Source organism: Heteronotia binoei, chromosome 11 (genome assembly GCF_032191835.1).
Source record: "Heteronotia binoei isolate CCM8104 ecotype False Entrance Well chromosome 11, APGP_CSIRO_Hbin_v1, whole genome shotgun sequence".
Lineage (NCBI taxonomy): Eukaryota > Metazoa > Chordata > Lepidosauria > Squamata > Gekkonidae > Heteronotia > Heteronotia binoei.
Genome location: NC_083233.1, coordinates 46,756,206 through 46,779,499, shown reverse-complemented (window position 1 = coordinate 46,779,499; position 23,294 = coordinate 46,756,206). Strand labels below are relative to the sequence as shown.

At 44.7% G+C, this 23,294-nt stretch overlaps 1 protein-coding gene across 1 annotated transcript in view; it reads right to left on the bottom strand.

Annotated features, from left to right (window-relative positions):
* TEX11 (testis expressed 11) overlaps window positions 1-23,257 on the bottom strand; it is an 80,720-nt gene extending 57,463 nt beyond the window's left edge. The window contains exons 1-12 of the mRNA XM_060249425.1: window positions 23,154-23,257; window positions 21,836-21,891; window positions 21,312-21,433; window positions 18,183-18,267; window positions 15,906-15,985; window positions 6,662-6,742; window positions 6,449-6,568; window positions 5,546-5,626; window positions 5,317-5,402; window positions 3,850-3,907; window positions 3,628-3,723; window positions 330-411 (exon numbers count right to left, since the gene is read on the bottom strand). Coding sequence (XP_060105408.1) covers window positions 330-411; window positions 3,628-3,723; window positions 3,850-3,907; window positions 5,317-5,402; window positions 5,546-5,626; window positions 6,449-6,568; window positions 6,662-6,742; window positions 15,906-15,985; window positions 18,183-18,267; window positions 21,312-21,433; window positions 21,836-21,869 — 925 coding nt within the window. The 5' untranslated portion in view covers window positions 21,870-21,891; window positions 23,154-23,257. The remainder of the gene's footprint in view (window positions 1-329; window positions 412-3,627; window positions 3,724-3,849; window positions 3,908-5,316; window positions 5,403-5,545; window positions 5,627-6,448; window positions 6,569-6,661; window positions 6,743-15,905; window positions 15,986-18,182; window positions 18,268-21,311; window positions 21,434-21,835; window positions 21,892-23,153) is intronic.
* Window positions 23,258-23,294: the final 37 nt, after the last annotated feature.

Genomic DNA, 23,294 nt, shown 5'->3' with positions numbered 1-23,294 from the left:
TTGCTTTCCAAGAAATAAAGCACATCATGGTGATAAAGCTAGTCTGAATTGTTTCAGAGGGATGGACATGATTGTCTCTTCTCACTGTCAGCAAAAACTTTGCTATATTTCCCTCGATTTTGTGCAGTCTTTCAATCAATGAGCCACTCTAATTTTTCTTAATAAGGAGATATAATTGCAAACTAGTACAAGGGCAGCTGTAAGAATTTTTCATTCTGAGCCAAGAGAAATCCCTCCCTTCTTCAGCTTCATACAATAGTATCATCTCAAAGTCCACCTCAGTCCATCAAGAAGCTTATTCTGTGACTAGGTCAAATCAAAAATGGTACCTGAACCAACATCTTCATCTGATGCACAACCCTTCAGCAGGATTTTAATTTTCAAGAAGAACCCAGCTGGATGCAAATTCTCCTGTAAATCAAGAAATCAAGACATTATTTTGACAGCCAAACTATTTTTGCTGGATTCAGGTTATTTTTAACTGGCTGCTGTCACAGCTCAGCTTATTCATAAATCTAAAGGAATGTCAGCAACCTGTCACCAGTGCCTTCTATAATATATATCCCAAAATGTCTTCTAATTTTAATTTAAAACGTTCATAACAAAGTCCTAAATGAAACAAGGTAGGAGTCCAGTAGCACCTTTAAGACCAACAAAGTTTTATTCAGAATGTAAGCTTTTGTATGCATGCATACTTCTTCAGACAATGGAATGGGGCACAGTCAGCAGAACTACATATAGCTGGTTGGCAATGTTTAAGAATGCAAAGTGATACAAAGTTAGGATCCAATGGCAAAATAGTGAAATTAACAAATTGAAAGAACATTTGGTCTGGATAGCATTTGCGAGGGAAACCAATAAAAGGTAATAAAAGCTGCCTGTTAATTGCTCCGTTGGTACGTCTGGATTAAACAAAATGAATGTTTTCCTGGTGATGTTCCTGTCCACCTAATTTAGTTTTTAACATGTAATATACATTATAAACATCATTCTAATTTGCCATTAGAAAAAAATAATACATTAGAATACAGTGAAAATGGGTTTAGTATGTGTAATGAGATAAACAGCCAATATCTTTTATTTGAGTATGTCAATACAAAACACATTATTCTGGTACACTATTCTAAAAGAGAAATACATTGGAATACTGTGGATATATAGCTATACTCAGTGAGAATGGGTTTAGCATATATCCCTGTTCAGCCCTGGGGGAGGTGTTTGTTCCAAGTTTCATAATAATTTGGAGTTTAGTAATTTTCCTCTCCTTTAGTAATTTCTGTTCTTGAAGTTCCTTTGCAGTAAAACAGCTACTTTGAGTTCACCCATTGAATGTTCTGGAAGGTTAAAGTGTTCTCCCACAGGTTTCTCAGTTTTGTAATTCCTGATGTCAGATTTGTGTCCATTTATCCTTTGGCATTGGGATTGTCCTGTTTCCCTTCAGTTCTCTACATAGGGCAAATAGACCGTTTCTGTTAATTCTGTACTGTAACAGGTTAGTGCCACTAACTTGTATGTCACTGCAGATATTTGTAGTACATGGAACTACTGAGTTGTTGTGTGTCTCTCTGCAGTGCACACACATTTAGTGATTCTACCAAACATTATTTGGTTTGATTTCTAGACATTACTTACATTTCCTATCTGAGCAATGAGTCTTTAGGAAAGTATGGAGGTTCTGCAATGCTACCTGCCTTTCTTAGGGTGCCAAACGCATGCTATTGCCTGCTGTCTTGGAATTTTGCCTGTTTTCTTGTGGTATCAACTGCCTCCTGTGCCTTCTATGGATCTGTGCCTGCTTTTCTTGGGTAACACATGCCTAATATTCTCTTCCTTCTGGAAGGTGCCAAAAGTCAGAACTTTAATTACCTGTGAATCTGATACCCTTTTTCCTATCTGCCTGAAATTTAGCAGGGAGGATACAGCCCCTGAAAAATGCCTCACAACTGAATGGAAAGTTGCATTTAAACTGTATGTGTTTCTCACTGAAACCACTGAAAAAAAATTAATGAATTAAAGGAAAATGAATGTTTTAAAACAAAAACAGCACACTCATCCAATAAAGAATGTTCACAATCCAAGACTAAAGTTTTCAAATTACACTGTACTCTTCCTTGGGTTCTTTTTCCTATCTAAATATTTAGTTTTGGATCCTATTACTGCTAGGTGGAGCTGTAACTGGTTGACAAATCGCACCCAGAGAGTACTTGTTAATGGTTTCTCATCCTCTTGGAGAGGAATGACAAGTGGAATGCCTCAGGAGTCTGTCCTGGGACCTGTTTTGTTAAACATCTTTATAAATTATTTGGATGAAGGAATAGAGGGAATGCTTATTAAATCTGAATATAATACTAAATTGGGTGGGGTAGCAATCATGGTAGACGATATAGTCAGGATATAGGGTAACCCTGACAGGCTGGAAAACTGGGCTAAAACAAATAAAATGAATTTTGACTGGGATAAATGTAAAGTTCTGCATTTAGGTAGGAAAAATCAAATGCATAATTACAGGATGAGGGAGACTTGTCTTGGCAGTAGAATGTGAAAAAGGGATCTAGAGGTCTTAGTAGGCCATACACTGAACATGAGTCAGCAGTGTGATGTGATAGCTAAAAAATCAAATGCAAATTTGGGCAGTATCAGCAGAGGAATAGTGTCCAATGTGATGATATTGCTTTGCTCTAGTCAGACCACTCCTAGAGTATTGTGTTCAGTTTTGGGCACCACAGCTCAAGAAGGATACAAACAAGCTGGAATGTGTCCAGAGAAGGGCAATGAAGATGGCGTAGGGTCTGGAGACCAAGTCCTATGAGGAAAGGAGCTGGGCATGTTTAGCCTAGAGAGGAGATGGCTAAGAGGTGATATTACAACTATCTTCAAGTACCTGAAGGGCTGTCACATAGAGGATGGTGCAGTGTTGTTTTCTGTTGCCCTAGAAGGTTGAACCAGAACTAATGGGTTGAAATTAAATCAAGAGTTTTCAGCTAAACATTAGGAAGAATTTCTCACCAGAGCACTTCCTCAGTGGAACAGGCTTCCTCTGAAGCCTCCCAACAGAGGTGGTGGGCTCTTTTTCTTTGGAGATTTTCCAACAGACGCTAGATGGCCATCTGACAGCAATGTTGATTCTGTAAATTTAGGCAGATCATGAGAGGAAGGGCAGAAAGGATTGCATCAGTGCCTAGTTCTCCTTTCTTACACTCTCAAGAAAATGCCGATCACCACTTTGGGGTCAGGAAGCACTTTTCTTCAGGCCAGTCTGGCCAGGGAACCTGGAGGGTTTTTTGCCATCTTCTGAACATGCAGCAGGGGTAACTGGGAGTGTGTGGGGGAGGTATTGTGAATTTCCTGCATTGTGCAGGGGGTTGGACTAGATGACTCTGGAGGCACATTCCAACTCTATGATTCTAAGATAAAGCTGTTAAGTCTGTATCTGCAGCCTGAGTTTTAAGATGAGATGCCTAATGGTAAGTCAATCACTCCACATGGGCTTTGGGAAGGATTCTGTTCTCGACTGAACTCAGCTGACTGGAGCATCCTTAGCAGGAAAGAATTTAGCCTATGTAATATGTAATTAGAACAAACAAATCAGGTAAATTATGAGTTGCAAGGCATTGTAAGCTACATCACCTCATTAGCCATGGTGATAGCCCTGATAGCTTTGTCTTGATATTCTTTACAGTCCCACTCCAAATAGACAGTAGCTAGTAACCGCAGCACTCTGGCCTGCAAATTAAAATAAATTAATATTTAAATTTAAAGGGCTCATGTGAATAGACCAAATTTCTAACTCTGAAGGGAAAGGGAATCCTCAATGAAAATTTTAAGAATTTATAACACTTCCTTCCGTACCTGCATTTCTTGTCCAGGAGAATATGTCTTATTCATCTTCCCAATTTCATAGCTCTGGCTGTAAAAAAGGAAAACCAGCAGAAGATTGGCTAATCATTCATGCGGCAGAGGACAAGAACCAATTAAGCATCGCAGCCTAGCTAGTCTAAGGCTATATTCACAAAGGATACTGTGCTGCATAACAATAACTATCAGTGCAATCCTTGCACTGTATATCAGGTGTTCTTCCATAGTATCAAATTTGCCATAACATGCAGGATCTCATAACTATGCCATGGATAAGCCATGCCAGGCCTGTAAAGAGAATAAAGTTTTATTTAAAAATCTCTCAGAAAAGCACTAAACACTCATTCTTTCCTCCCTGGACATGTATGGGCCGCATTCTGCCATTTGTACCATCCCAGAAGCCCACCACCACCACAAAGTTCCCACTTGAAGTGGCAGTCTAGGGCACATCAATTTATGTGTAAGCACCCACATCTTATTGTTCAATAAGAAAACTTGAAATGGCTTTCTACTTATTAACGAGTAAGTGTCCCAGCCTGCCTTTTCATCAGGAAAGGTGGAGCTTCTATTAGCAAATTTGCTTCCATGTAAGCAATAAAGGCTGCTGCTTAAACTCTAGCATTCAGCACAGCAACATTTTGGAATATGGTGGATAGGTTGTCCCAGAAAGAAATATGTAATGGAGTATTTGCATGAACATAGCTTACAAGACATTTTGGGCTAATTCAGAGGCAAACTAGATGTGACAGGTCCTCATGTCCACCTTGCAAATTGCATTGCTATTTTAAAGTGATTCAGACATTCTGTGGTTGCCCTACCCTGATTGGGCCTGCAGCATGGTGGGATGAGGTGCTCTTATTCCTTTTCCCTGGCTGAAATACTCTTGTTCCCACCCACTCTCACGTCTTTTAAAGTGCCTAAATGACCACCTGCTCCTGCAGATGTTGAAAAGGCATGGGAAAGGGAACAAGAACACCTCAGACTGCTATGCTGTGGGCCTGATTTCTTCTCAGCGTTTTAAAATCACTTTTAGATGGACGTGATGTCCCATGGCAAACACAAGAATGCTGTCACCTCTAGTCTGGCTCTCCACATTGCATGCAGATTTGTATAACAATCAGAATTGCATACAGATGTATATAACAAAAATGGTGATTGAGACAACCCTGCTGAGAAAGCAGAAGGGGCAGGGGACACTAAACATTTTCTATTGTTGCTTCTTTGCAATCCCAGCCCTTGTAGCTGCTTCACCCCCCTCTATATGCACACCCTAACTATACTAGTCCTTGTACAGCCAATGGAAACTTTAAGCCACTAGATGGTGCTAGTTCACTCAGTTCAGACAAGTGCATGTTTTGATCTCAAATAGCCTCTCACATTTCTGACAGAATTTGCGTATTTTTCTCTACAGTGTGCCAAGAAAAACATACGTTAATGTTGTTGTTCTCCCCATGACATTACCTGAGCCAAAAGGAACTCTGCTCATATCTCTTCAATTCATAAGTTTCCACTCCAAAGTTATAGCACAGGAGGGAAAGGTAACAGCTCTAAAATAAAAAAATAATTACCATTTTGCTATATTAAAAACATTAACAATAGAAACAGAAAGGTAGCACACTCCATAATTTTCAGTGCAATGGCACAGTGTACTTTAGTTCCCCATTAATAGGACAATCTCTCAGTCAATAACCTCTTTGGGCAACCTCATCAGGATGTCCTTGCAGCGCTGCACACATGTTACTGCTTTCTGAAAATCTCCTTCAGCCACAGCCTGAGAAAGCAACAGAACATACCAGTGAGCTGCTTGGGCTCTTTTAAATTAAACATAAAGTCTAGCAAACTAGATTCGCATTAGAAACAAGTTTTTAAAATTAGAGCCTTTTTCACATGGCAACATTTTCCTATGGAAGAACCCGGTGTTGCTGATGCAGCACAGTGTCAACTGGGCTTCCAAATGGCAGCTTTCACCTCATTTCCCCATCCCAGCCCCCATGCCAATCATTCCCCTCCCACACTATGTGGGGAGCTTTCCCCAAGATTTTCTTTTTAACCAGTAACATATTTATATACCAATACATTTATATGCCAACTGATGATCAAAGAAACCATCAGTAAAACCCCTTGGCGACATAGGACTGCCATGGTGACTGGGACAGATGAAACTGTATTTTTTTATTTATTTACATAATTTGTATATCCTGGATGGACTACTGTATGGGTAGGATTTGGAAAATCCAGACTTTCCTACCTAAGTCACCAGTCCAGCTTTGCTGCAGTCTTTCCTAAAACACTGCAGCAAATCAGATTTGGGAAAGATCACAGAAACATTGAGGAAAATTTGTGTGGTGCATGAAGGCACTGTCATACCGAATGGAGAGGAAAGCAGGAGGAAAAAAGCACTTTGTAACAGCACTGAATTGGGGTAAATCACACATTTGGGCTGTCAGGTTTTTAGTAATCTGGGAAACAGTTCAATGAATTAATAAATGTTGGAAGGTTGTGAACTAGGAACAACATCATTTGAAGAACAGAAAGATCAACTGTGCTCCTTAGATTATTATATTACTACAGCTATATTTTCCCACCAACATACAGATTCAGCCTGATAAGAGAGAACTTTGAAAACATCCTTTTCAACATCAGCCTTGTGTATAGGAGTATCTGCTTCACTGGTGCTTCTTTTGATTAGCTGTGCATAGAGCTTCTCCAGACTCTAAAAAACAAAACATTTGATAATATGATAAACAGCAACATCACTCACATTATTTACTGCAATACATACTTTCAGAAGTCTTCACAAACTTACATTCATGGCAATCTCAAGAAATTCATTAGCAAGGGTAAGGTTTCCTATATCCACCCACCCCTTTCCAGTCTTCATGGACATCTGGAACATACAAAAAGTAGGTGGGATTAAAATAACATGGACATTGGAAACCCTACTGAATTAGTAAATATAAACAATAACAAAGTCAGTGGGTCTTTACAATAACTCACACTCTAAATATCTGAATGGAAATATCTTCCATATAACTTGACAAAGTATTGTAGATTTGGGTCCCCAGTATGGTACTATCATGACTCACCCCAGCACCCCCCTTGTCTATTCACACTAACAGGGTTTCCTTTAAGATTTAGCACCTCTGTGCTGGGGAGGTCATGTAAGGTGTTCTTATCTGTTTCCTAGCCCCCTCTGCTTTCGGCCTCCAACACCCAGCTCAGTCAGGGAGTAATTTAGGGAAACACAGGCTGGTGTAACACACAGCCTTAGGTAGTCTGCCACCACTTCTTTATAGCTAACACCCAGGAGGGGAAAAAGAGAAACCCCACCTGGCTTCACTAGAGTTAAAAACAGCAGCCCTGCAAGGAAGACCAACTGCAGGCTGCAACCACACCCAAAGCTGGTTGGACAGAATGTAGCCATGGTTTAAGGTCACTGAATCCCTAGAGAACTCTATGCATAGCACACAGAAATAGCACTAGGAAAAGGTGCAGTACAGAAAATAAAAACATACAAATAACTAAACAGTAATTGGATGGGCAGAAATTTACCATGTGGAACGATAGCCTCATCTCTTCAGCCGACAGCACTTTGTGATCTCTGATGAATGGTCAGAGGGAGTGGCAGCAAGCCCGTTCTGTTCCACACCCCCTCTTCGCTCAAACCTTCCGATGATACCGTTATAGGATCCCTGGCCTCCATTGGTATTCCAGACTACCAATGGGACCCACGACCTAATTACCAGATGACTTGACAGATCTTAGATTTTGACAGCTCCATTAGATTACTAGCTGTCAAAGCAATTAAGGCCAAGTTGCCAATTCCACAAAGGCCCAGTTAACATATCTCTGCAGGTGAAGGGAGTCAAAGGCACTTTGTCTAGCAACCTGGATCTTAGAGGTACCCTCCCCACCTGCCAATGATCTGCACACCCTAGGCCATAGAGCCTGATTTGGGGCTCAGGGTTAATGAAAAGGCCGAGGCCAGAAGGCCTTTTCATGACAGGTATCATAGGCACTAAGGCACCTGCCAATTTTCCTGGTGCCTCTTTAGTGTGTTTAGAAAATGCATGGGGACAGGTGAAACTCCCCCCACCCCATAGTGCTTCTGATTAGCAACTGGAGATCTGCCAGCAAAAGCCAAAAAATTTTAATGCATGACTGAACATAAACTGTGTGTATGCAAAACCCATACTGATTCTGCTGAATCATAGAATGATATATCGCACTTCCAGGTTCATCTGAATTTTTGCATTATTTCAGCACCATACTGAATGGCAATAGGAGTTGAGATCTATTAGCAGGAGATCTCCCCCAATAGCTAGAGACCCAGAAACCCTATGTGGCAGCTATTTTGTGGTTGGCTGTCCTGCGGCAGCCATTTTGTAGTTGCGTCCAGCGCTTTTTTTGTAGAAAAAGCCCAGAAGAAGAAAATGATGATATTGGATTTATATCCCACCCTCCACTCCGAATCTCACAGCGGCTCACAATTTCCTTTATCTTCCTCCTCCACAACAGACACCCTGTGAGGTAGGTGGGGCTGAGAGGACTCTCACAGCAGCTGCCCTTTCAAGGACAACCTCTGCCAGAGCTATGGCTGACCCAAGGCTATTCCAGCAGGTGCAAGTGGAGGAGTGGGGAATCAAACCCGTTCTCGCCACTACACCAAACTGGCTAAACCAAAATGAGCAGGAGTTCATTTGCATATTAGGCCACACCACCTGGCCTGAAAAAAACAGGTTGCTTACCTGTAACTGATGATCTTCAAGTGGTCATCTGTGCAGTCACACACATGGGTCTTGCCGCAGGCAACGGATCCATACCTTGGAGCTCCAATAGCTCGCCTATAGCGTCTTTTGGCGCGCTCTCCTCCCGCCCTGGGGAGCAGGCAGCGACTGCGCATGCCTGGAGCGGGGGGAGAGCGCCCATTCCACTCAGTTTCTTCCAGCCGCCGTTGGCACTGACACTATACAAGGTTAAGCAACAATTACAAGAGGCCAGCAGCGGGGAAGGCTGGGTGGGCGTGTGTGACTGCACAGATGACCACTCGAAGATCATCAGTTACAGGTAAGCAACCTGTTTATCTTCTTTGTGGTCTCTGTGCAGTCCCACACATGGGTGACTAGCCAGCTAAATGTCCTGGAGGAGGGTGCTGGTAAAAGAAGAAAGTTAGTCACGTAACCCAATCACATCATATTATGCAACGTAGAGATGGAAGCGGATGCACTCACCCCTGACTTCAGTGGAAGATGGATCTGAGGACCGCTTGACCGAAGGAGGCGTCACATCTCGCACGAACGTCTAAAGCATAATGGGAGACGAACGTGGATGGTGAGGACCACGATGCAGCCGCACAAATGTCCTCTAGGGAGACGCCTTGCAGGAAAGCCGAAGACGTCGAGACCGCTCTAGTAGAGTGGGCCTTAAGACCTTCGGGCAGAGGCTGTTTAGCCAGTTCGTAACACAACCTGACGGCACTAACTACCCATTTAGATAGTCTCTGGGTAGAGATTTTGTGTCCTCTGTGAGGATTTCCGTAGACCACAAATAGATTAGGGTCCTTACGGAAAGGTTGTGTACGATCAAGGTAGAAAGATAAAGCCCTTCTAACATCCAGAGAATGCAGGGCTCGTTGACCCTGGTCGGATGGGTTGGAGAAAAACGTTGGTAGAGAAGTTGAAGTCGATAAGTGGAACTGGGAGACAACCTTAGGAAGGAACGCGGGGTCCGGTCGCAGAACAACTTTGTCCTTGTGGAAAATGGTGTAGGGAGGATCGTGGCGGAAGGCGCATAAGTCACTTGCCCGTTTGCCTGAGGTAAGGGCTACCAGCAATGCTGTCTTCCAGGAAAGAAGGTTAAGGTCTATGGTAGCCATAGGTTCAAAGGGAACTTTCATCAAGCAGGAAAGGACTAGTGACAAACTCCAAGTCGGGACGAAGGGCTTAACAGGTGGATTGAGGTGCAACATGCCCTTAAGAAAGGACTTAGACAAGGGATGGGAGAACACCGTTTTGCCATCAACAGGGTTATGGAACGCAGAAACCGCAGATAAGTGAACTTTTAAGGAGGAATAGCAGAGTCCTGATTTCTGTAGAGAAAGTAGATAATCAAGGATCAGGTTAAGGGGTGCTGATTCTGGCTGCAGATGATTAGATGTCGCGAATGAGCAGAAGCGCTTCCATTTGCGTTGGTACGAAAGTCTAGTGGAAGGCTTCCTTGCGTTGAGGATGATGTTGGCTACCTCTGTGGAGAGGCAGGCGGATGTATTCTCCAGGCTGCCAAGGCCAGAACCCGAGGGTTGTGATGTAGAACCTGACCACTGGCCTGGGATAAAAGGTCGCCCACAGGAGGAAGACGGCGGTAAGTGTGGCGGGACATTTGAAGAAGCCTCGTGAACCACGGTTGCCGAGGCCACCATGGAGCAATGAGGATGCAGTCCGTGCCATCTCGTGCTATCTTTACCAACACCCGTGTCAGAAGGGGGGTTGGTGGGAAGAAGTAGTGAAGAAGACCTGTCCAGCTGTGTAGGAAGGCGTCGTTGCCCCTCCTGGAATAAAATCGACATTTGGCATTGTCCCTGGAAGCAAAGACGTCCACCTTGGGTGTTCCGAAGCATCGGAAGATACGACGAAGGTAGGTCGGATTGATGGACCATTCGTGGTCGTCTATGCGAACCCTGCTGAGGAAGTCGGCCAGAACATTCTCCACACCCGGGAGGTGAATGGCAGTCATGTAGATGTTGTGCTTGACACACCATTCCCAGAGCAGTACGGCTATACGGCACAGGCGGAGGGATCTGGTGCCTCCCTGCTTGTTTATGTAGTAAACTGTTGCCATATTGTCCGTGGAGATCTGAACGTGCCGACCCCTTATCAGTGGGAGGAACGATTGAAGGGCCCTGTGCACAGCAATCAGTTCTAAGCAGTTTATGTGCATGGCCCTCTCGGAGGGAGTCCAAAGCCCCCTGACGGTCTTGTCCTCTAAGTGGGCTCCCCATCCCCACTTGGAGGCGTCTGTTGTCACGATGGCCATCGGAGGAGTCGGTAGAAACGGCTTGCCTGCGAGGAGATTGTTGGGTACAGTCCACCATGTGAGAGATAGAAGTGCTCTCTGCGGAACAGTAAGTAAAACGCTCTGCGGTTGCGCCTGGGGGTGGTAGGCTCGTACAAACCAGAGCTGTAGTTGTCGCATCCGTAGCCTGGCAAAGTAAAGGACAGATGTTGTGGCGGCCATGAGGCCCAGCAGGCGTTGGATTGTGAATGCAGACTGACGAGGCTGTTGTTGAACTGACTTGGCCAAGGCAATGATAGTTAGTGCCCGATCCTCGGGGAGGAAAGCACGATGGAGAGAAGTGCGTAGAAGGGCCCCTATGAAGTTGAGGTCCTGGGTAGGTGTGAGGTGCGATTTTGACGCATTCACGCGAAGGCCCAGGGATTTCAGAAGGGTGAGAGCTGTGTTGAGGTTGTGCTGCAGTTGATGTTGAGTCGGAGCTATGAAAAGCCAGTCGTCGATGTATGGGAAGACTGGGATGTTCCGAATGCGAAGCGCAGCTGCCACCACTGCCATGCACTTGGTGAAAACGCGGGGTGCAGTGGAGAGGCCAAATGGTAGGGACACATATTGGAAGTGGTCCTGGCCCATGGCAAACCGCAGATACCTCCGATGTTGAGGTCGGATGGTCACATGGAAGTAAGCGTCCTGAAGATCTAGAGAAGCCATCCAGGAATTTTTGGGAATAAGGGGCAAGATGGACTGCAGGGAGATCATTCTGAACTTCCTGTATTCGATGTGCTTGTTGAGCTTCCTCAGATCTAGAATGGGACGCTTGCCTCCATCCCTCTTGGGGACCAGAAAGTATCTTGAATAGAAGCCTGTCCCTCGATGTAGAGGAGGGACGGGTTCTATGGCGTTTTTCTGGAGCAAGTCCAGGATTTCCTGATGGAGGAGTGAAGACGGGGGGGTAGCAATGAAGTAGTGGTGGCGAGGTGGAGAAATGAACTCGATTGTGTAACCTAGGCGCACGATGGTCAGCACCCAGGAGTCGGTTGTGATCGAGTTCCAAGTGGGAAGGAACGGGGAGAGACGTGTGCGGTAAGCAGGTGGGGTTTGAAGAGAGTCAAAGAGACTGTTTGGGAGGGAGGGAAGACTTCTTGATCTGTTGTGACCGAGGTCTTTGTTGAAACTGAGGCTTCTGCTGCACACTCTTCCTCATCCAGAAGTCGTTTCGCTTGGGTGACCGTTGGCGCTTCTGGAATGATGGTCTCCAGGGTTTTGTACGGTTGAACTGTTGGGAGAACGGTTGGGAAACTCCCAAGCGTTTAGCACGCTTGCGTCCATCATCCACTGAGGCGAGAACCTCGTCGGTAGAAGCATGGAAGAGGCCCAGACCATCAAAAGGGAGGTCCTCAATTTTCTGCTTAATGTCCGGCTGTAAGTTGGTGGACCTTAGCCAGGCGTGGCGACGCAGGGCAACAGATGAAGCAAAGACCCTGGATGAGCAGGAAACAGCGTGGCGTATGGTGTTAATCTGTTGTTTCGACACTCTAGACAGTTCGGATACCAAACTAGAAGCCGTTCTCTGGGAAGGTTCGGGAAGGGAAGGGATGAGAGGCGTAAATTGGTTAGCCAAGTTGAAGACGTAAGCCGAAAAGTAGGCTAGATAGTTATTTAGCTTGGAATTTGTGGAAGCGAGGTTGAACATCTTTCTGGCCAAAGTGTCCAACTTCCTGCCCTCTCGGTCTGGAGGTGTCGGATGTCTGGAGGGCTTAGCCTTAGTGGCTGAATGCACAATGATAGAATTAGGTGCTGGATGGGAAGCAAGGAATTTGGCCTCAGGGGTGTGAACTCTGTAGAGAGATTCAAAACGTTTAGAGGTGGGTGGGACTGAAGCAGGCTTGTCCCAGGTCTCACGGAGGCCTTCGAGGTGCACAGGTAGCATTGGAAGTAGTGAACCCGGTGGGAAGTCTGCTTGCACCAAGTCATGTACAATGTCAGACACCTTTGGTGAGTCCGACGGAAGAGTAATCTTTAAGGCCTCGGCCATGGTGGTGATCAGATGGAGATAGGCCTTGGACGCGTCCGATGGGGAAAGCCGGGGCTGTGGCACCGAGTCGGAGACTACAGAGTCAGGATGGTCTTCAGAGTCTGATGATGCTGACGAGTCACCTTCGGAGTGGAAGTCCTCACCCGAAGGAGGATGTGGTGGCGGGATCGGGTCCGAAGTGCCAGTCTTAGGCTTTACAATCTGATCACGCTGGTCCGTAGGAGCGGAGACCGGGGGAGCAATCGAAGCCGAGGCTGATGGAGTGCGCGGCCTAGAGACATCGTGATGACGATAATGGTCCTGGACTCGGAGCGGCTCCGCATGGGAGTGGTATTCGTGCTCTCGAATCCGACGGTGGTCACGGAGTCGAGGAGAATCACGAGAATAATCAAGTTCTCGGGTCCGATCCTGGTCACGGGGTCGTGGAGAATCCCGAAGTCGATCGCGTCCACAGGGTCGAGGGGAGTCCTCGTACCGGATCCGAGGTGTGAGAACCTCACGGCCGAAGAATGGTGCTGAGTACGGGGAGTAACGCGATCCCTCTACAGATGGAGAGCGAGAGGGGTGGTGGTAAGACCGGCGTCTGGGCGAGGGAGACCGAGAGTAAAGGCGGTCGAACCTTCCAGGGGCATAGTAGTCGTGTTGATAGTAGCTAGAAGAGCCGGAATCGCGGCGCCTACGTGGAGATCTGGAGCGACCTCGGAATGTCGTTGACCGGGATCGGATTCGATGTGCAGGAGGATAAGCAGGCGAACGAGAGCGAGCTCGATTAGCGGGAGCCTGAGTTGCAGAGTCCTTGTACAGGGGAGAAATCCCGATATCTCAGAAGGATCCGATCCGAAGAGGTGGTCTAAGGTATGCTTGAGTCGGGTCGGTAGTCGGATCGGGCTCTAGAAACTCCGAAGGAACCACGCTATGCATCGAAGGGAACGGGATTGAATTGGTATCACCTCCACTGCTGTGGATGAGTGAGGCGTCAGTTGTGGCATGTCGGTGATGACGTCCGACGGGGCCGACAGTTCGGGCGGAAGTGACGGCTGTGCTGGAGGCGTGGGATCCATGAATGTCGAAGTCGAGGTAGGTGTCCGAGGCTTCTTGGGAATCGAATGTGACTCGTGGAGTTTTCTCGAAGCCGAATCAGCCGATTCGGAATGACGAGCTTTTTTGGGCACCGAATCCATGGATTCAGAATGGCGCGATTTCTTTGAAGTCTTACGGCCGGTATCGGCGTGTTTCGAGGGTTTCTTTTCGGACTTGTGCGGCTTCTGTTTTGAGAGAACCGCGTCCGTAGAGGCCGAATCTCCCGCTCGTTGTTGGGGAGGCGGCGAGCCCGACGCGGGCATAGCCCTCAGGGACAGTTCAATCAGGAAGCTCCGGAGCCTGGCTGCACGGTTCTTACGGGCCTGCTTGCCGAAGTTAGCACAGTGAGGGCAGGAGTCGACTCAATGGGCTTCCCCCAGGCAGAATAGGCAGTGGCTGTGGCCGTCCGAGGTGGGGATTTTGGTCCCACAGCGCGTGCACTTTTTAAAGGTAACTTTCCCTTCCATGCGCTCCGGACAGGGGAGGGGAGGGAGGGAGAAGAGGGGAAAGGATAGCGCAGAGACGGGCCTTCTTCTTTTTTTTTTTTTAATTTTTCGGGACGAAAATAGGAAATATAAGAAGGAGAGGAATACAATACCAAACGGAGATGAGAAGAAAGAGAAACGCAAAGGATGAGGTAACTGACGAGCTAAGGAGGAACGCAGCGAGGAGGGTGTTGTCCGGGCGGTGGTAGGGAAGAAACTGAGTGGAATGGGCGCTCTTCCCCCGCTCCAGGCATGCGCAGTCGCTGCCTGCTCCCCAGGGCGGGAGGAGAGCGCGCCAAAAGACGCTATAGGCGAGCTATTGGAGCTCCGAGGTATGGATCCGTTGCCTGCGGCAAGACCCATGTGTGGGACTGCACAGAGACCACGAAGAAGATCACATGGCTGCCACAAGGCAGGTCAGGCCAGCCGGAGCCCTGATCAGCCCTGGCGAAGCTCCACTCCTGTGGGCTCCAACAGAAAAAAAGCCCTGGTTGTGTCTGTGTCAGAATTTAAAAAGTGACTGCAAGCTCAAAAGGGTTGGGGATCTTCATTTTAAAATTTTGGTATGATGTTATTAAGCAAATTAAATTACTTAGCAATTACAATATCCCATTAGACCCGAAACTTATTTTGTTAGATTTATGGGAACACTCCAATGTACCTAAATTCAGGCAAGAGCTGACAGCATCTCTTTTAATGGCTACAAAACTATTAATTGCCCAACACTGGAAAACTTATTCCTTCTTTGCACTAATGGAGGGCAAATGTTTGGGATATTAAAATGTTAATATTGAAATGTTAATATTGTTTGATAAAATAACAGATTCCATTTCTATATCTGACTCGGAAACGACAAACTCTAATCTTTTCGCCAAATACTTACAAATTTTGGACAATGATTGGGATCTTCATTCTTTTCAACGTTTGCTCCCTAGATATCTACACATACTCTTATTTTAATTTCCTGGTTTATTATCTTTTAACCTTCTACAATTGTACTGTTTAAGAGTTATAGACAATATGCATGTGTCATATGGATTGCTTTTACTATCATGATGTGTATCCTTATCTTTATTTTTATGCCTTTGCATATTGTTTTGTCTGATTATAATAAAGTTTTTTTAAATTTTTTTTTAAAAGGTTGGGGATGCCTGTTCTAGATGATTACTGTTAAACCTGGCAGTCTTTTATAGATGAATTTGTCTAGCCAAGTTGATAAATTGTTTCCTCCCTGCCAGTTAAAAAGACCACACTTTAAATCTTCTTCTCTGTGCAAAACAAAATCAAGCCCTGTTTTAATCTTTTCCTCAATCAATATATGGCATAAACTGAACACCGAAAACAGGAAAATCAGTACTGTAACTTTAGAACTACTTTTTTCGGATTTTTGAAAGCAGAACTCAACTTCAAAAAGAATGTAAACATGATTGGGTAACAATTACCCAAATTTGCCTCCGCATCATCTCCTCAGGTGGATCGCTTACTTCACAAAACATCATCAGTTTGCAGGCAACATGGCGCACTATAATAATAATAATAATAATAATAATAATAATAATAATAATAATAATAATAATAATAATAATAATAATATAATAATAATAATAATAATAATAATAACAATAATAACAACAACAACAACAACTTTATATTTCTATCCCACCCTCCCCGCCAAGGCAGGCTCAGGGCGGCTCACAGCATAAAAATACATTATACATCAAGTTATACTTATAAAATCATGGTTAAAACAATTTACAGATTATATTAAAATTAACATTAACAATATGGTGCTATAAACATTAGATCTTCAATAGAATTCAGTAACTAAAAGCATTTTCAGCGGCACTTCTTAGTTTGCCATACGTTGAAAGGCTATTTTGAAGAGGTGGGTCTTACAGGCCCTACGGAATTGATCTAAGCATCGTAGGGCCCGTACCTCCTCTGGGAGTTGATTCCACAGCAGTGGAGCTGCAATAGAGAAGGCCCGATCCCGAGTGGCCTTCAATCTGGCCTCCCTTGGCCCAGGGATATTCAGCTGGTTTTTTCCAGCTGACCTCAGTGCCCTCTGGGGCTCATATGGGGAGAGACGGTCCCTCAGGTAGGCAGGTCCTCGACCATATAGGGCTTTAAAGGTGATAACCAGCACTTTGTAACGAACTCGGTACACCAGTGGTAACCAGTGCAGTCCGCGTAGCCCCGGCTGTATGTGCTCCCACCTTGGGAGCCCCAACAACAGCCTAGCCGCCGCGTTCTGCACCAGCTGCAGCCGCCGAGTTCGGCACAAGGGCAGCCCCATGTAGAGGGCATTGCAGTAATCTAGTCTCGAGGTGACTGTAGCATGGATCACCATTGCTAGGTCACGGCGCTCCAGGAAGGGGGCCAACTGCTTCGCCCGTCGAAGATGAAAGAACGCGGACTTGGCAGCGGCCGCTATCTGTGCCTCCATTGATAATGAAGGCTCCAGAAGAACCCCCAAGCTCTTGACCCTATGGGCTGCTTTCAGCAGCGCACCGTCAAAAACCGGCAAGGGGATTTCCCTTCCCAGGGCACCGCAACCCAAGCAAAGGACCTCTGTCTTCGTTGGATTCAACTTCAGCCCGCTCAGTCTGAGCCAACCTGCCACGGCTTGCAGTGCTAGGTCCAGGTTTTCTGGGACGGAGTCAGGTCGGCCGTCCATTAGTAAATAGAGCTGGGTGTCATCTGCGTATTGATGGCACCCAAGCCCAAACCTCCGGGCAATCTGGGCAAGGGGGCGCATGTAGATGTTAAACAACATCGGGGAGAGAACTGCCCCTTGCAGCACCCCACACACTAGTGGGTATCTCCGAGACCGCTCTCCCCCAATTGCCACCCTTTGTCCCCATCCATCAAGGAAGGAGGAAAGCCACTGTAAGGTTAACCCCCTAAGCCGGCGGGCCAGTAGCCGATGATCGACCGTGTCGAACGCGGCCGACAGGTCCAATAACATCAGCACCGCCACGCCGCCTCGATCCAGATGCCAGACAATGTAGATAAATGTTAGCCGCTTACCTCTAACTCCAGCCTAAGTGGAGGTTATGAGAATAAGCATCTGTATAGCAGTATAAACACACAGTATTAATGATCATAAAGATGTCAAGCATACTGAACAAGGACATCAACACACTCACCTACAGCTGGCATATGCTGCTGTCATGAAACAAGATACTTCAATGTTCATGTTCCTCTCTAGCATCCTCCCAAGTAAAAATCCACTGGATCAAGAGGCTGCCTGGGAACCCTAACTTTTTAAGATGTCTGTCTTTTCCATCTAGTACTGACATTACAAGAGAATTATCCTTTTATAACTTTCCTCTTGATCACAGAAAACATTGCAAGGCAACACTGCTTCAGAGAGCCTTTTGTAAAGTTTTCTCTAGAGTACGGTGATATGTTAGGCAGTTTCTGTTGGTAGAATGCTGAATGATACTGTAGAGTTTATTTTTAAATGTGTTATTTTATATATATATATTGAAAGCTTCATTGGACTCCTCTCTTTTTAGGAGGAAAGGGTATTAAGTATTTTAAATAAAATATAAACAAATACACTGCAAAGAACAAGTCCTGATTACAAAGTATGGATATCATGCCTGCTCACTTGCAGTGAGGCATTTGAAGACTTACACAAATGCCAAAACAAATTTTTTTTTACTTTTTTTGTTATGTAAAATCCTGGTTTATGTCAAAGAACTCAAACATACACTTAATTCTTTGCAAATCACTAATAGTGGGGCCCATTTTCCTCATCACAGTCCAGTTCCATAAGTTGACAGCGCTTTCTTCAATCTACCAAAAAAGAAAAATAGAGACATTCCTAAAAATGGTATAATATATTTATAAGGAAAACATATAAGTAACAGGAATGGAAGAAGTATGTTTATTTAACTTTAACATCAGGTAGTTTTTGAAAAGGGGAAATTGGATCTTGTTAAACATCCCATTTTTGTAGCCTCATTGTGATATCCATTATTTGAGAAAATTAGAAATAGAATAGACCATATGGCTTCACTGTCATCTTGGATTATTGCATTAACGTATGCAACTGCATCATATCAGCTCCTAATGTTATAGTATTCTACCCCTAAGTATATTTGACAATACAAAAGTGTATTTGATTATATAAGCTCCAACTTTAAGGAAGGAAAACATTAAAAGGCTATCATTACAGTTGTCACTCTTGTTGTAGCTGGACCAGGCCTCAGCCACCATGGTACAAAAGCAGCAAATCCAGCTTCTTCTCAGATAGATAAAACACAACAGAAGCTGTTGTTTCACTGCTTGAAACCCAAGGGAGATACTGACATGGGGAATCAGGCTCCAGTAACTAGAAAGAAGACCAGAATAGGCAGAGGTGGTGTCTCAGAATATGGCTACTGTGTTCTATATCACCCTAGGAGGATCATGCCCAAATCAGAAATGGGGGGGGGGGGGCAGTCAGAGTTAATCTGCTCCTGCAAAAGCAAAAGGAGTCTTAAGGCATCTTAAATTTTTATTTAAAAGGATGCTTTCTTAAGGTAGGCTACAGTCCATTATCTGCACTGAGTAGTCATAGTGATTCTGAGTCTGCTTGCAGGATAAAGCAGGATATAAATCCAAAAATTAAATTAAAAATTAAATTACATTAAATTTTGGGGCCCTAGATAAAAGTCAAGGATGTGGCCCCTGCCCAGTCTCATCAGATATTAGAAGCTAAGCAGCGATGACCCTGACAGGTATTTGGAAGGGAGACCTCCAGTGAATACCAGGAGGGAGGCAGAGGCAGGCTATCAAGCCACTTTTCTGAATGTCCTCCATGCCCCAGTAGTAGTTGTCAGAAGTCACCATAACTTCCAGGCATGGACACACACACAGAAACAGAAAAAAATGATGTGGCCCCAGAATCACTGCTACCTCCCAGTGGGAACCCCACTGAACATCCCTGCTGGGGCCAAGCAATTAGCAGTCCTTGCCCTGTGTGAGGCATGAGACAGGTCAGCTCACCATTTCCCTAATCCTTTACTCCTTCTCACCTATCTGCCAACCCTACCTTTATCTGTCTCTGGTCTTTAGCCTTCCATCCTTCCCACCTCCAGGTGGCCTATCTCTGAGAAAACTCTGTGTGTTTCAAGTTGTTGTGGTGATCGGCTCTGAGCCAGACTGCATGGTGGGAAATTCACAAGGACTTGCAGTGGGCACATCACTTTCCCCTGGATCCCCCTTCTCAAACAATTTCCTCTTTTCTTCCACCTGGCAACTCCCATATCCTCAGCTTGTAATTATTTCTTTTCTTATTCCCATCTACCTCCCAACATTTTATCCGCATCCCCATCTTGTTATATTTAATTTACTTTATTTATACTCCATCTTTCTCCATAATGTAGAGCCAAGGTGTCTTACAGAGTTCTCTTCTCCCTTCATGTTACCCTCACAATACTGTGAGGTAGGTTAGGCAGAGAATGTGTAACTGGCCCAAGCTTACTCAGTAAGCTTCCATAGCAGAATGGGAATTCAGACCTGGGTCTCCAAGATCCTAGACCAAAATTTTAACCACTACACCACACTAGTTTGCATGGAATGGCTGTCTGTAGCAAGTAGCTGGGCCTGAGTGAGTAATACAGGTCAGACTGCAAATTGTCCAGTGGCTGCTATAAAGCCTAGCTCCATGAAACAGCCCAGGAAAGGGCCCTGTCCTCTTCCCTGCCTTTTACTGTCAGAAACCAAGGTTAGCAATGGCTACTGACTGAGGCCATTTGTTTCTTAAAACTCCAAATGCTTTCTATTACTTTGGGGGTTTCTTAAAACTCCAAATACTTTCTATTACTTTGAGGTTTTTTAACGCTCCCCCCCCCCGGGTATTTTTTTTTTTTAATCAGCTTTTTGTGCAAACCTGGGGCCTTTCTCTGATTTGTAAAATGATCTCTTGTTTGTTCATAGCTCCAGTCTTGGGGTTTGAGAGCCCGTTTGTTGTAATGGTTAAGTGTGTGGACTCTTATCTGGGAGAACCGGGTTTGATTCCCCACTCCTGCACCTGCTGGAATGGCCTTGGGTCAGCCATAGCTTTCACAAGAGTTGTCCTTGAAAGGGCAGCTGCTTCCCACCTACCTCACAGGGTGTCTGTTGTGGGGGGATGGAAGTTAAAGGAGATTGTGACTGCTCTAAGATTCAGAGTACAGGGCATGATATAAATCCAATATCATCTTTTAAGTATCCACACATGGGACCATGTCAAGAATCAGAGATACTGATGAAGTGAGCTCTAGCAAAAACTCATGCTTCAATACATGTTAGATTTTAAGGTAGCACAAGGCTCTTTTTCATGTTGTCCAGATTAGGAAACATGTGCAATATTTCTTTTCAGTTTGATTGAAGATTGCTCTCCAGAAGGCTGTAACCCTCTTCCAGAACATATCATAAGTTTAGGCATTGTGCACTTGTTCTTCTTGTTCATTGTGCACTTGACAAGATTGTGCACTTGTTCAGGTTTCTCCACCTGATGCTTTGGAAGCTGTAAACACATGCAGGATGAACTCCTTTACTCTCCCACCATTCACTAATAGGTAAGGCAGAAACCCTAGGGAGACTCCATTTGCTGCTCTGATTGCTGATCTCTTTGTGTGCTATTCTCAGTAACTCCAGCTCTTAGTATAATTAGACACAACTGTACCTCTATGGCTTAATTATCACTCTATCACCCTTATGGCGGCACTATCTGAACCAGCATAACCATGAACACCAACCTATGCTAGTCAAACTGAACACCAACGCTAATCAAGCTCAAGTTTTCACTGAGGCTTTTTGTAACATTTTGGTGCCACTTAGATTTTAACAGTAATCCCCACCCCCATTTTTACCTGGCCCTTTTGACTCTCATTCCCACTTTCCTGATTAATGTTTTCTATCTCACCGAACAGTTTCTCAATGACCTCTGATACATTACATTGGGTTTCTCTCTTTATCAGTTCTTGAATGAGTCCTGAAGGAGGGAAAATAACAAAAGTGAAAGGAGGGAAAATAACAAAAGGTGAGTGAAAGATAGTATTTTATTCCAGCAGCAAAATAAACTGCAAGAGAGAAAGGAAAGTTTAACACATTGATCACCTGTTATCTTGGAAATTTCACAGCCTAAAGGCATTTTGTTTCCTTGTTATTTGCAAAAGAAACTAATACAAATATCATTGTGAGACAGACTACATGTTATGCTGACACTGAGTAATCCATACTCAAGAACTTTGTAATTCACTGGGAACATCTCCTGCATAAGCTTCCATGAAATTAACAGGAAAGCACCCCAGCACACAGAAGTTGGTGGACTGTGCCTTCAGCAATGTCCAGAACATTCCTTTGCCTAAGACATGGGATCCAAACTGCTGATTACCTTTCACTTCCATTAAATGACTTTCCTCCTCCATTCTTCTGATTCTGAATAAAGACCTTTAAAAACAAGAATGTGTAGTTATTATATTTCACACATGTTGTATCAGCTTGAATCTCTGTATTATTTTCCCCTCCAGATACTAATTGCATCTATCCCTGTAATATGTTATAAGAGGCCTGCAGCCCTCCCCCCAAAAAGGGGGGGGGATAATTAATTCAGGTAAAAATGTGAAACCTCTCTATCCTCCGTCTCCTCTATCTGTCTCTCACCTTCACCTATCCTTAGGCAGATCATGAGAAAGAGGGCAGGAAGGGTTGCATAAGTGCTTAGTTCTCATGGCCCTTTTTTACATGCCCAGGGAAACGTTGTTCACCATTTTGGGGGCAGGCAGCAATTTTTCTCCAGGCCAGTTTGACCAGGGATCCTTGAGGGTTTGGGGGTTTTTTTGGCCATCTCCTGGACATGGAGCAGGTGTCACTGTGTGTGTGTGTGTGGGGGGGTGCTATTTGTGACTTTCCTGCATTGTGCAGGGGGTTGGACTAGATGACCCTGGAGATCCCTTCCACTTATATGATTCCCTCAGATTCATGTTTAGCTCACACATGCAGGGGAGCAAGGTAAGAATGAGGTACCAAAATGTACTGTACTATTCAGATTGCAGGTGAAGGATCAAAATCATAAGGCTCTCTTATATTAAAAGAAATCCTACAAATAAAGCCACAAGCAAAGAGAAGGGGAAGCATCTGGTTGTGTGAATGTTCTATGTGCAATTAGTATTTTTAATCCAAAAGATGATCCAATGGTAATCCCTTTCCTGCAGTCTAGAATAGTGCCATGCAGGGCTTCTTTTGAGCAGGAACACACAGTAACGCAGTTCTGGCTGGCTTGGAATCAGGGGGTGTGGCCTAATATGCAAATATGTCCCTGCTGGGCTTCTTTTTAAAAAGCCGTGTGAAACAATGGTGATCCCCCAAGAGGTGTGGCCTAATATGAAAATGAGTTCCTGCTAAGCTTTTTCTACCAAAAAAACCCTGATGCCATGTGTTACCATCTCATTCTACTGCATGCATTAACCAGGCCTATTCTAATCCTGCCTTCATCCACGTTGCCTCTTCTCTTTCTCTTTAGTTTCCCATCCCCCTAGAAACTCAGCCTGGGTCAGAAAGCTGTTCACTGAGTAGCTGGAGTGTTCTGTACCTCCCCAACACCAGCTCTGTGTCAAATGTTTCAGCACCACAAACACAAAACAGCATGGATTAACTGCCCTTCCCAAACTTTATGGCACAGCAGTTATACACAGGGAGCAGAAAACAGCTACCTTAGATGCAAATGATTTTAGTGGTTTTTCCTCCCTGGGAATAGTAGACCCTTATGTGATATCAGGCTGCTGGGAAGACATACACAGCAAATGAAAGATCAGACAAATGCTTAATTTGTAAAATCAAAATAGCTAAGTTTA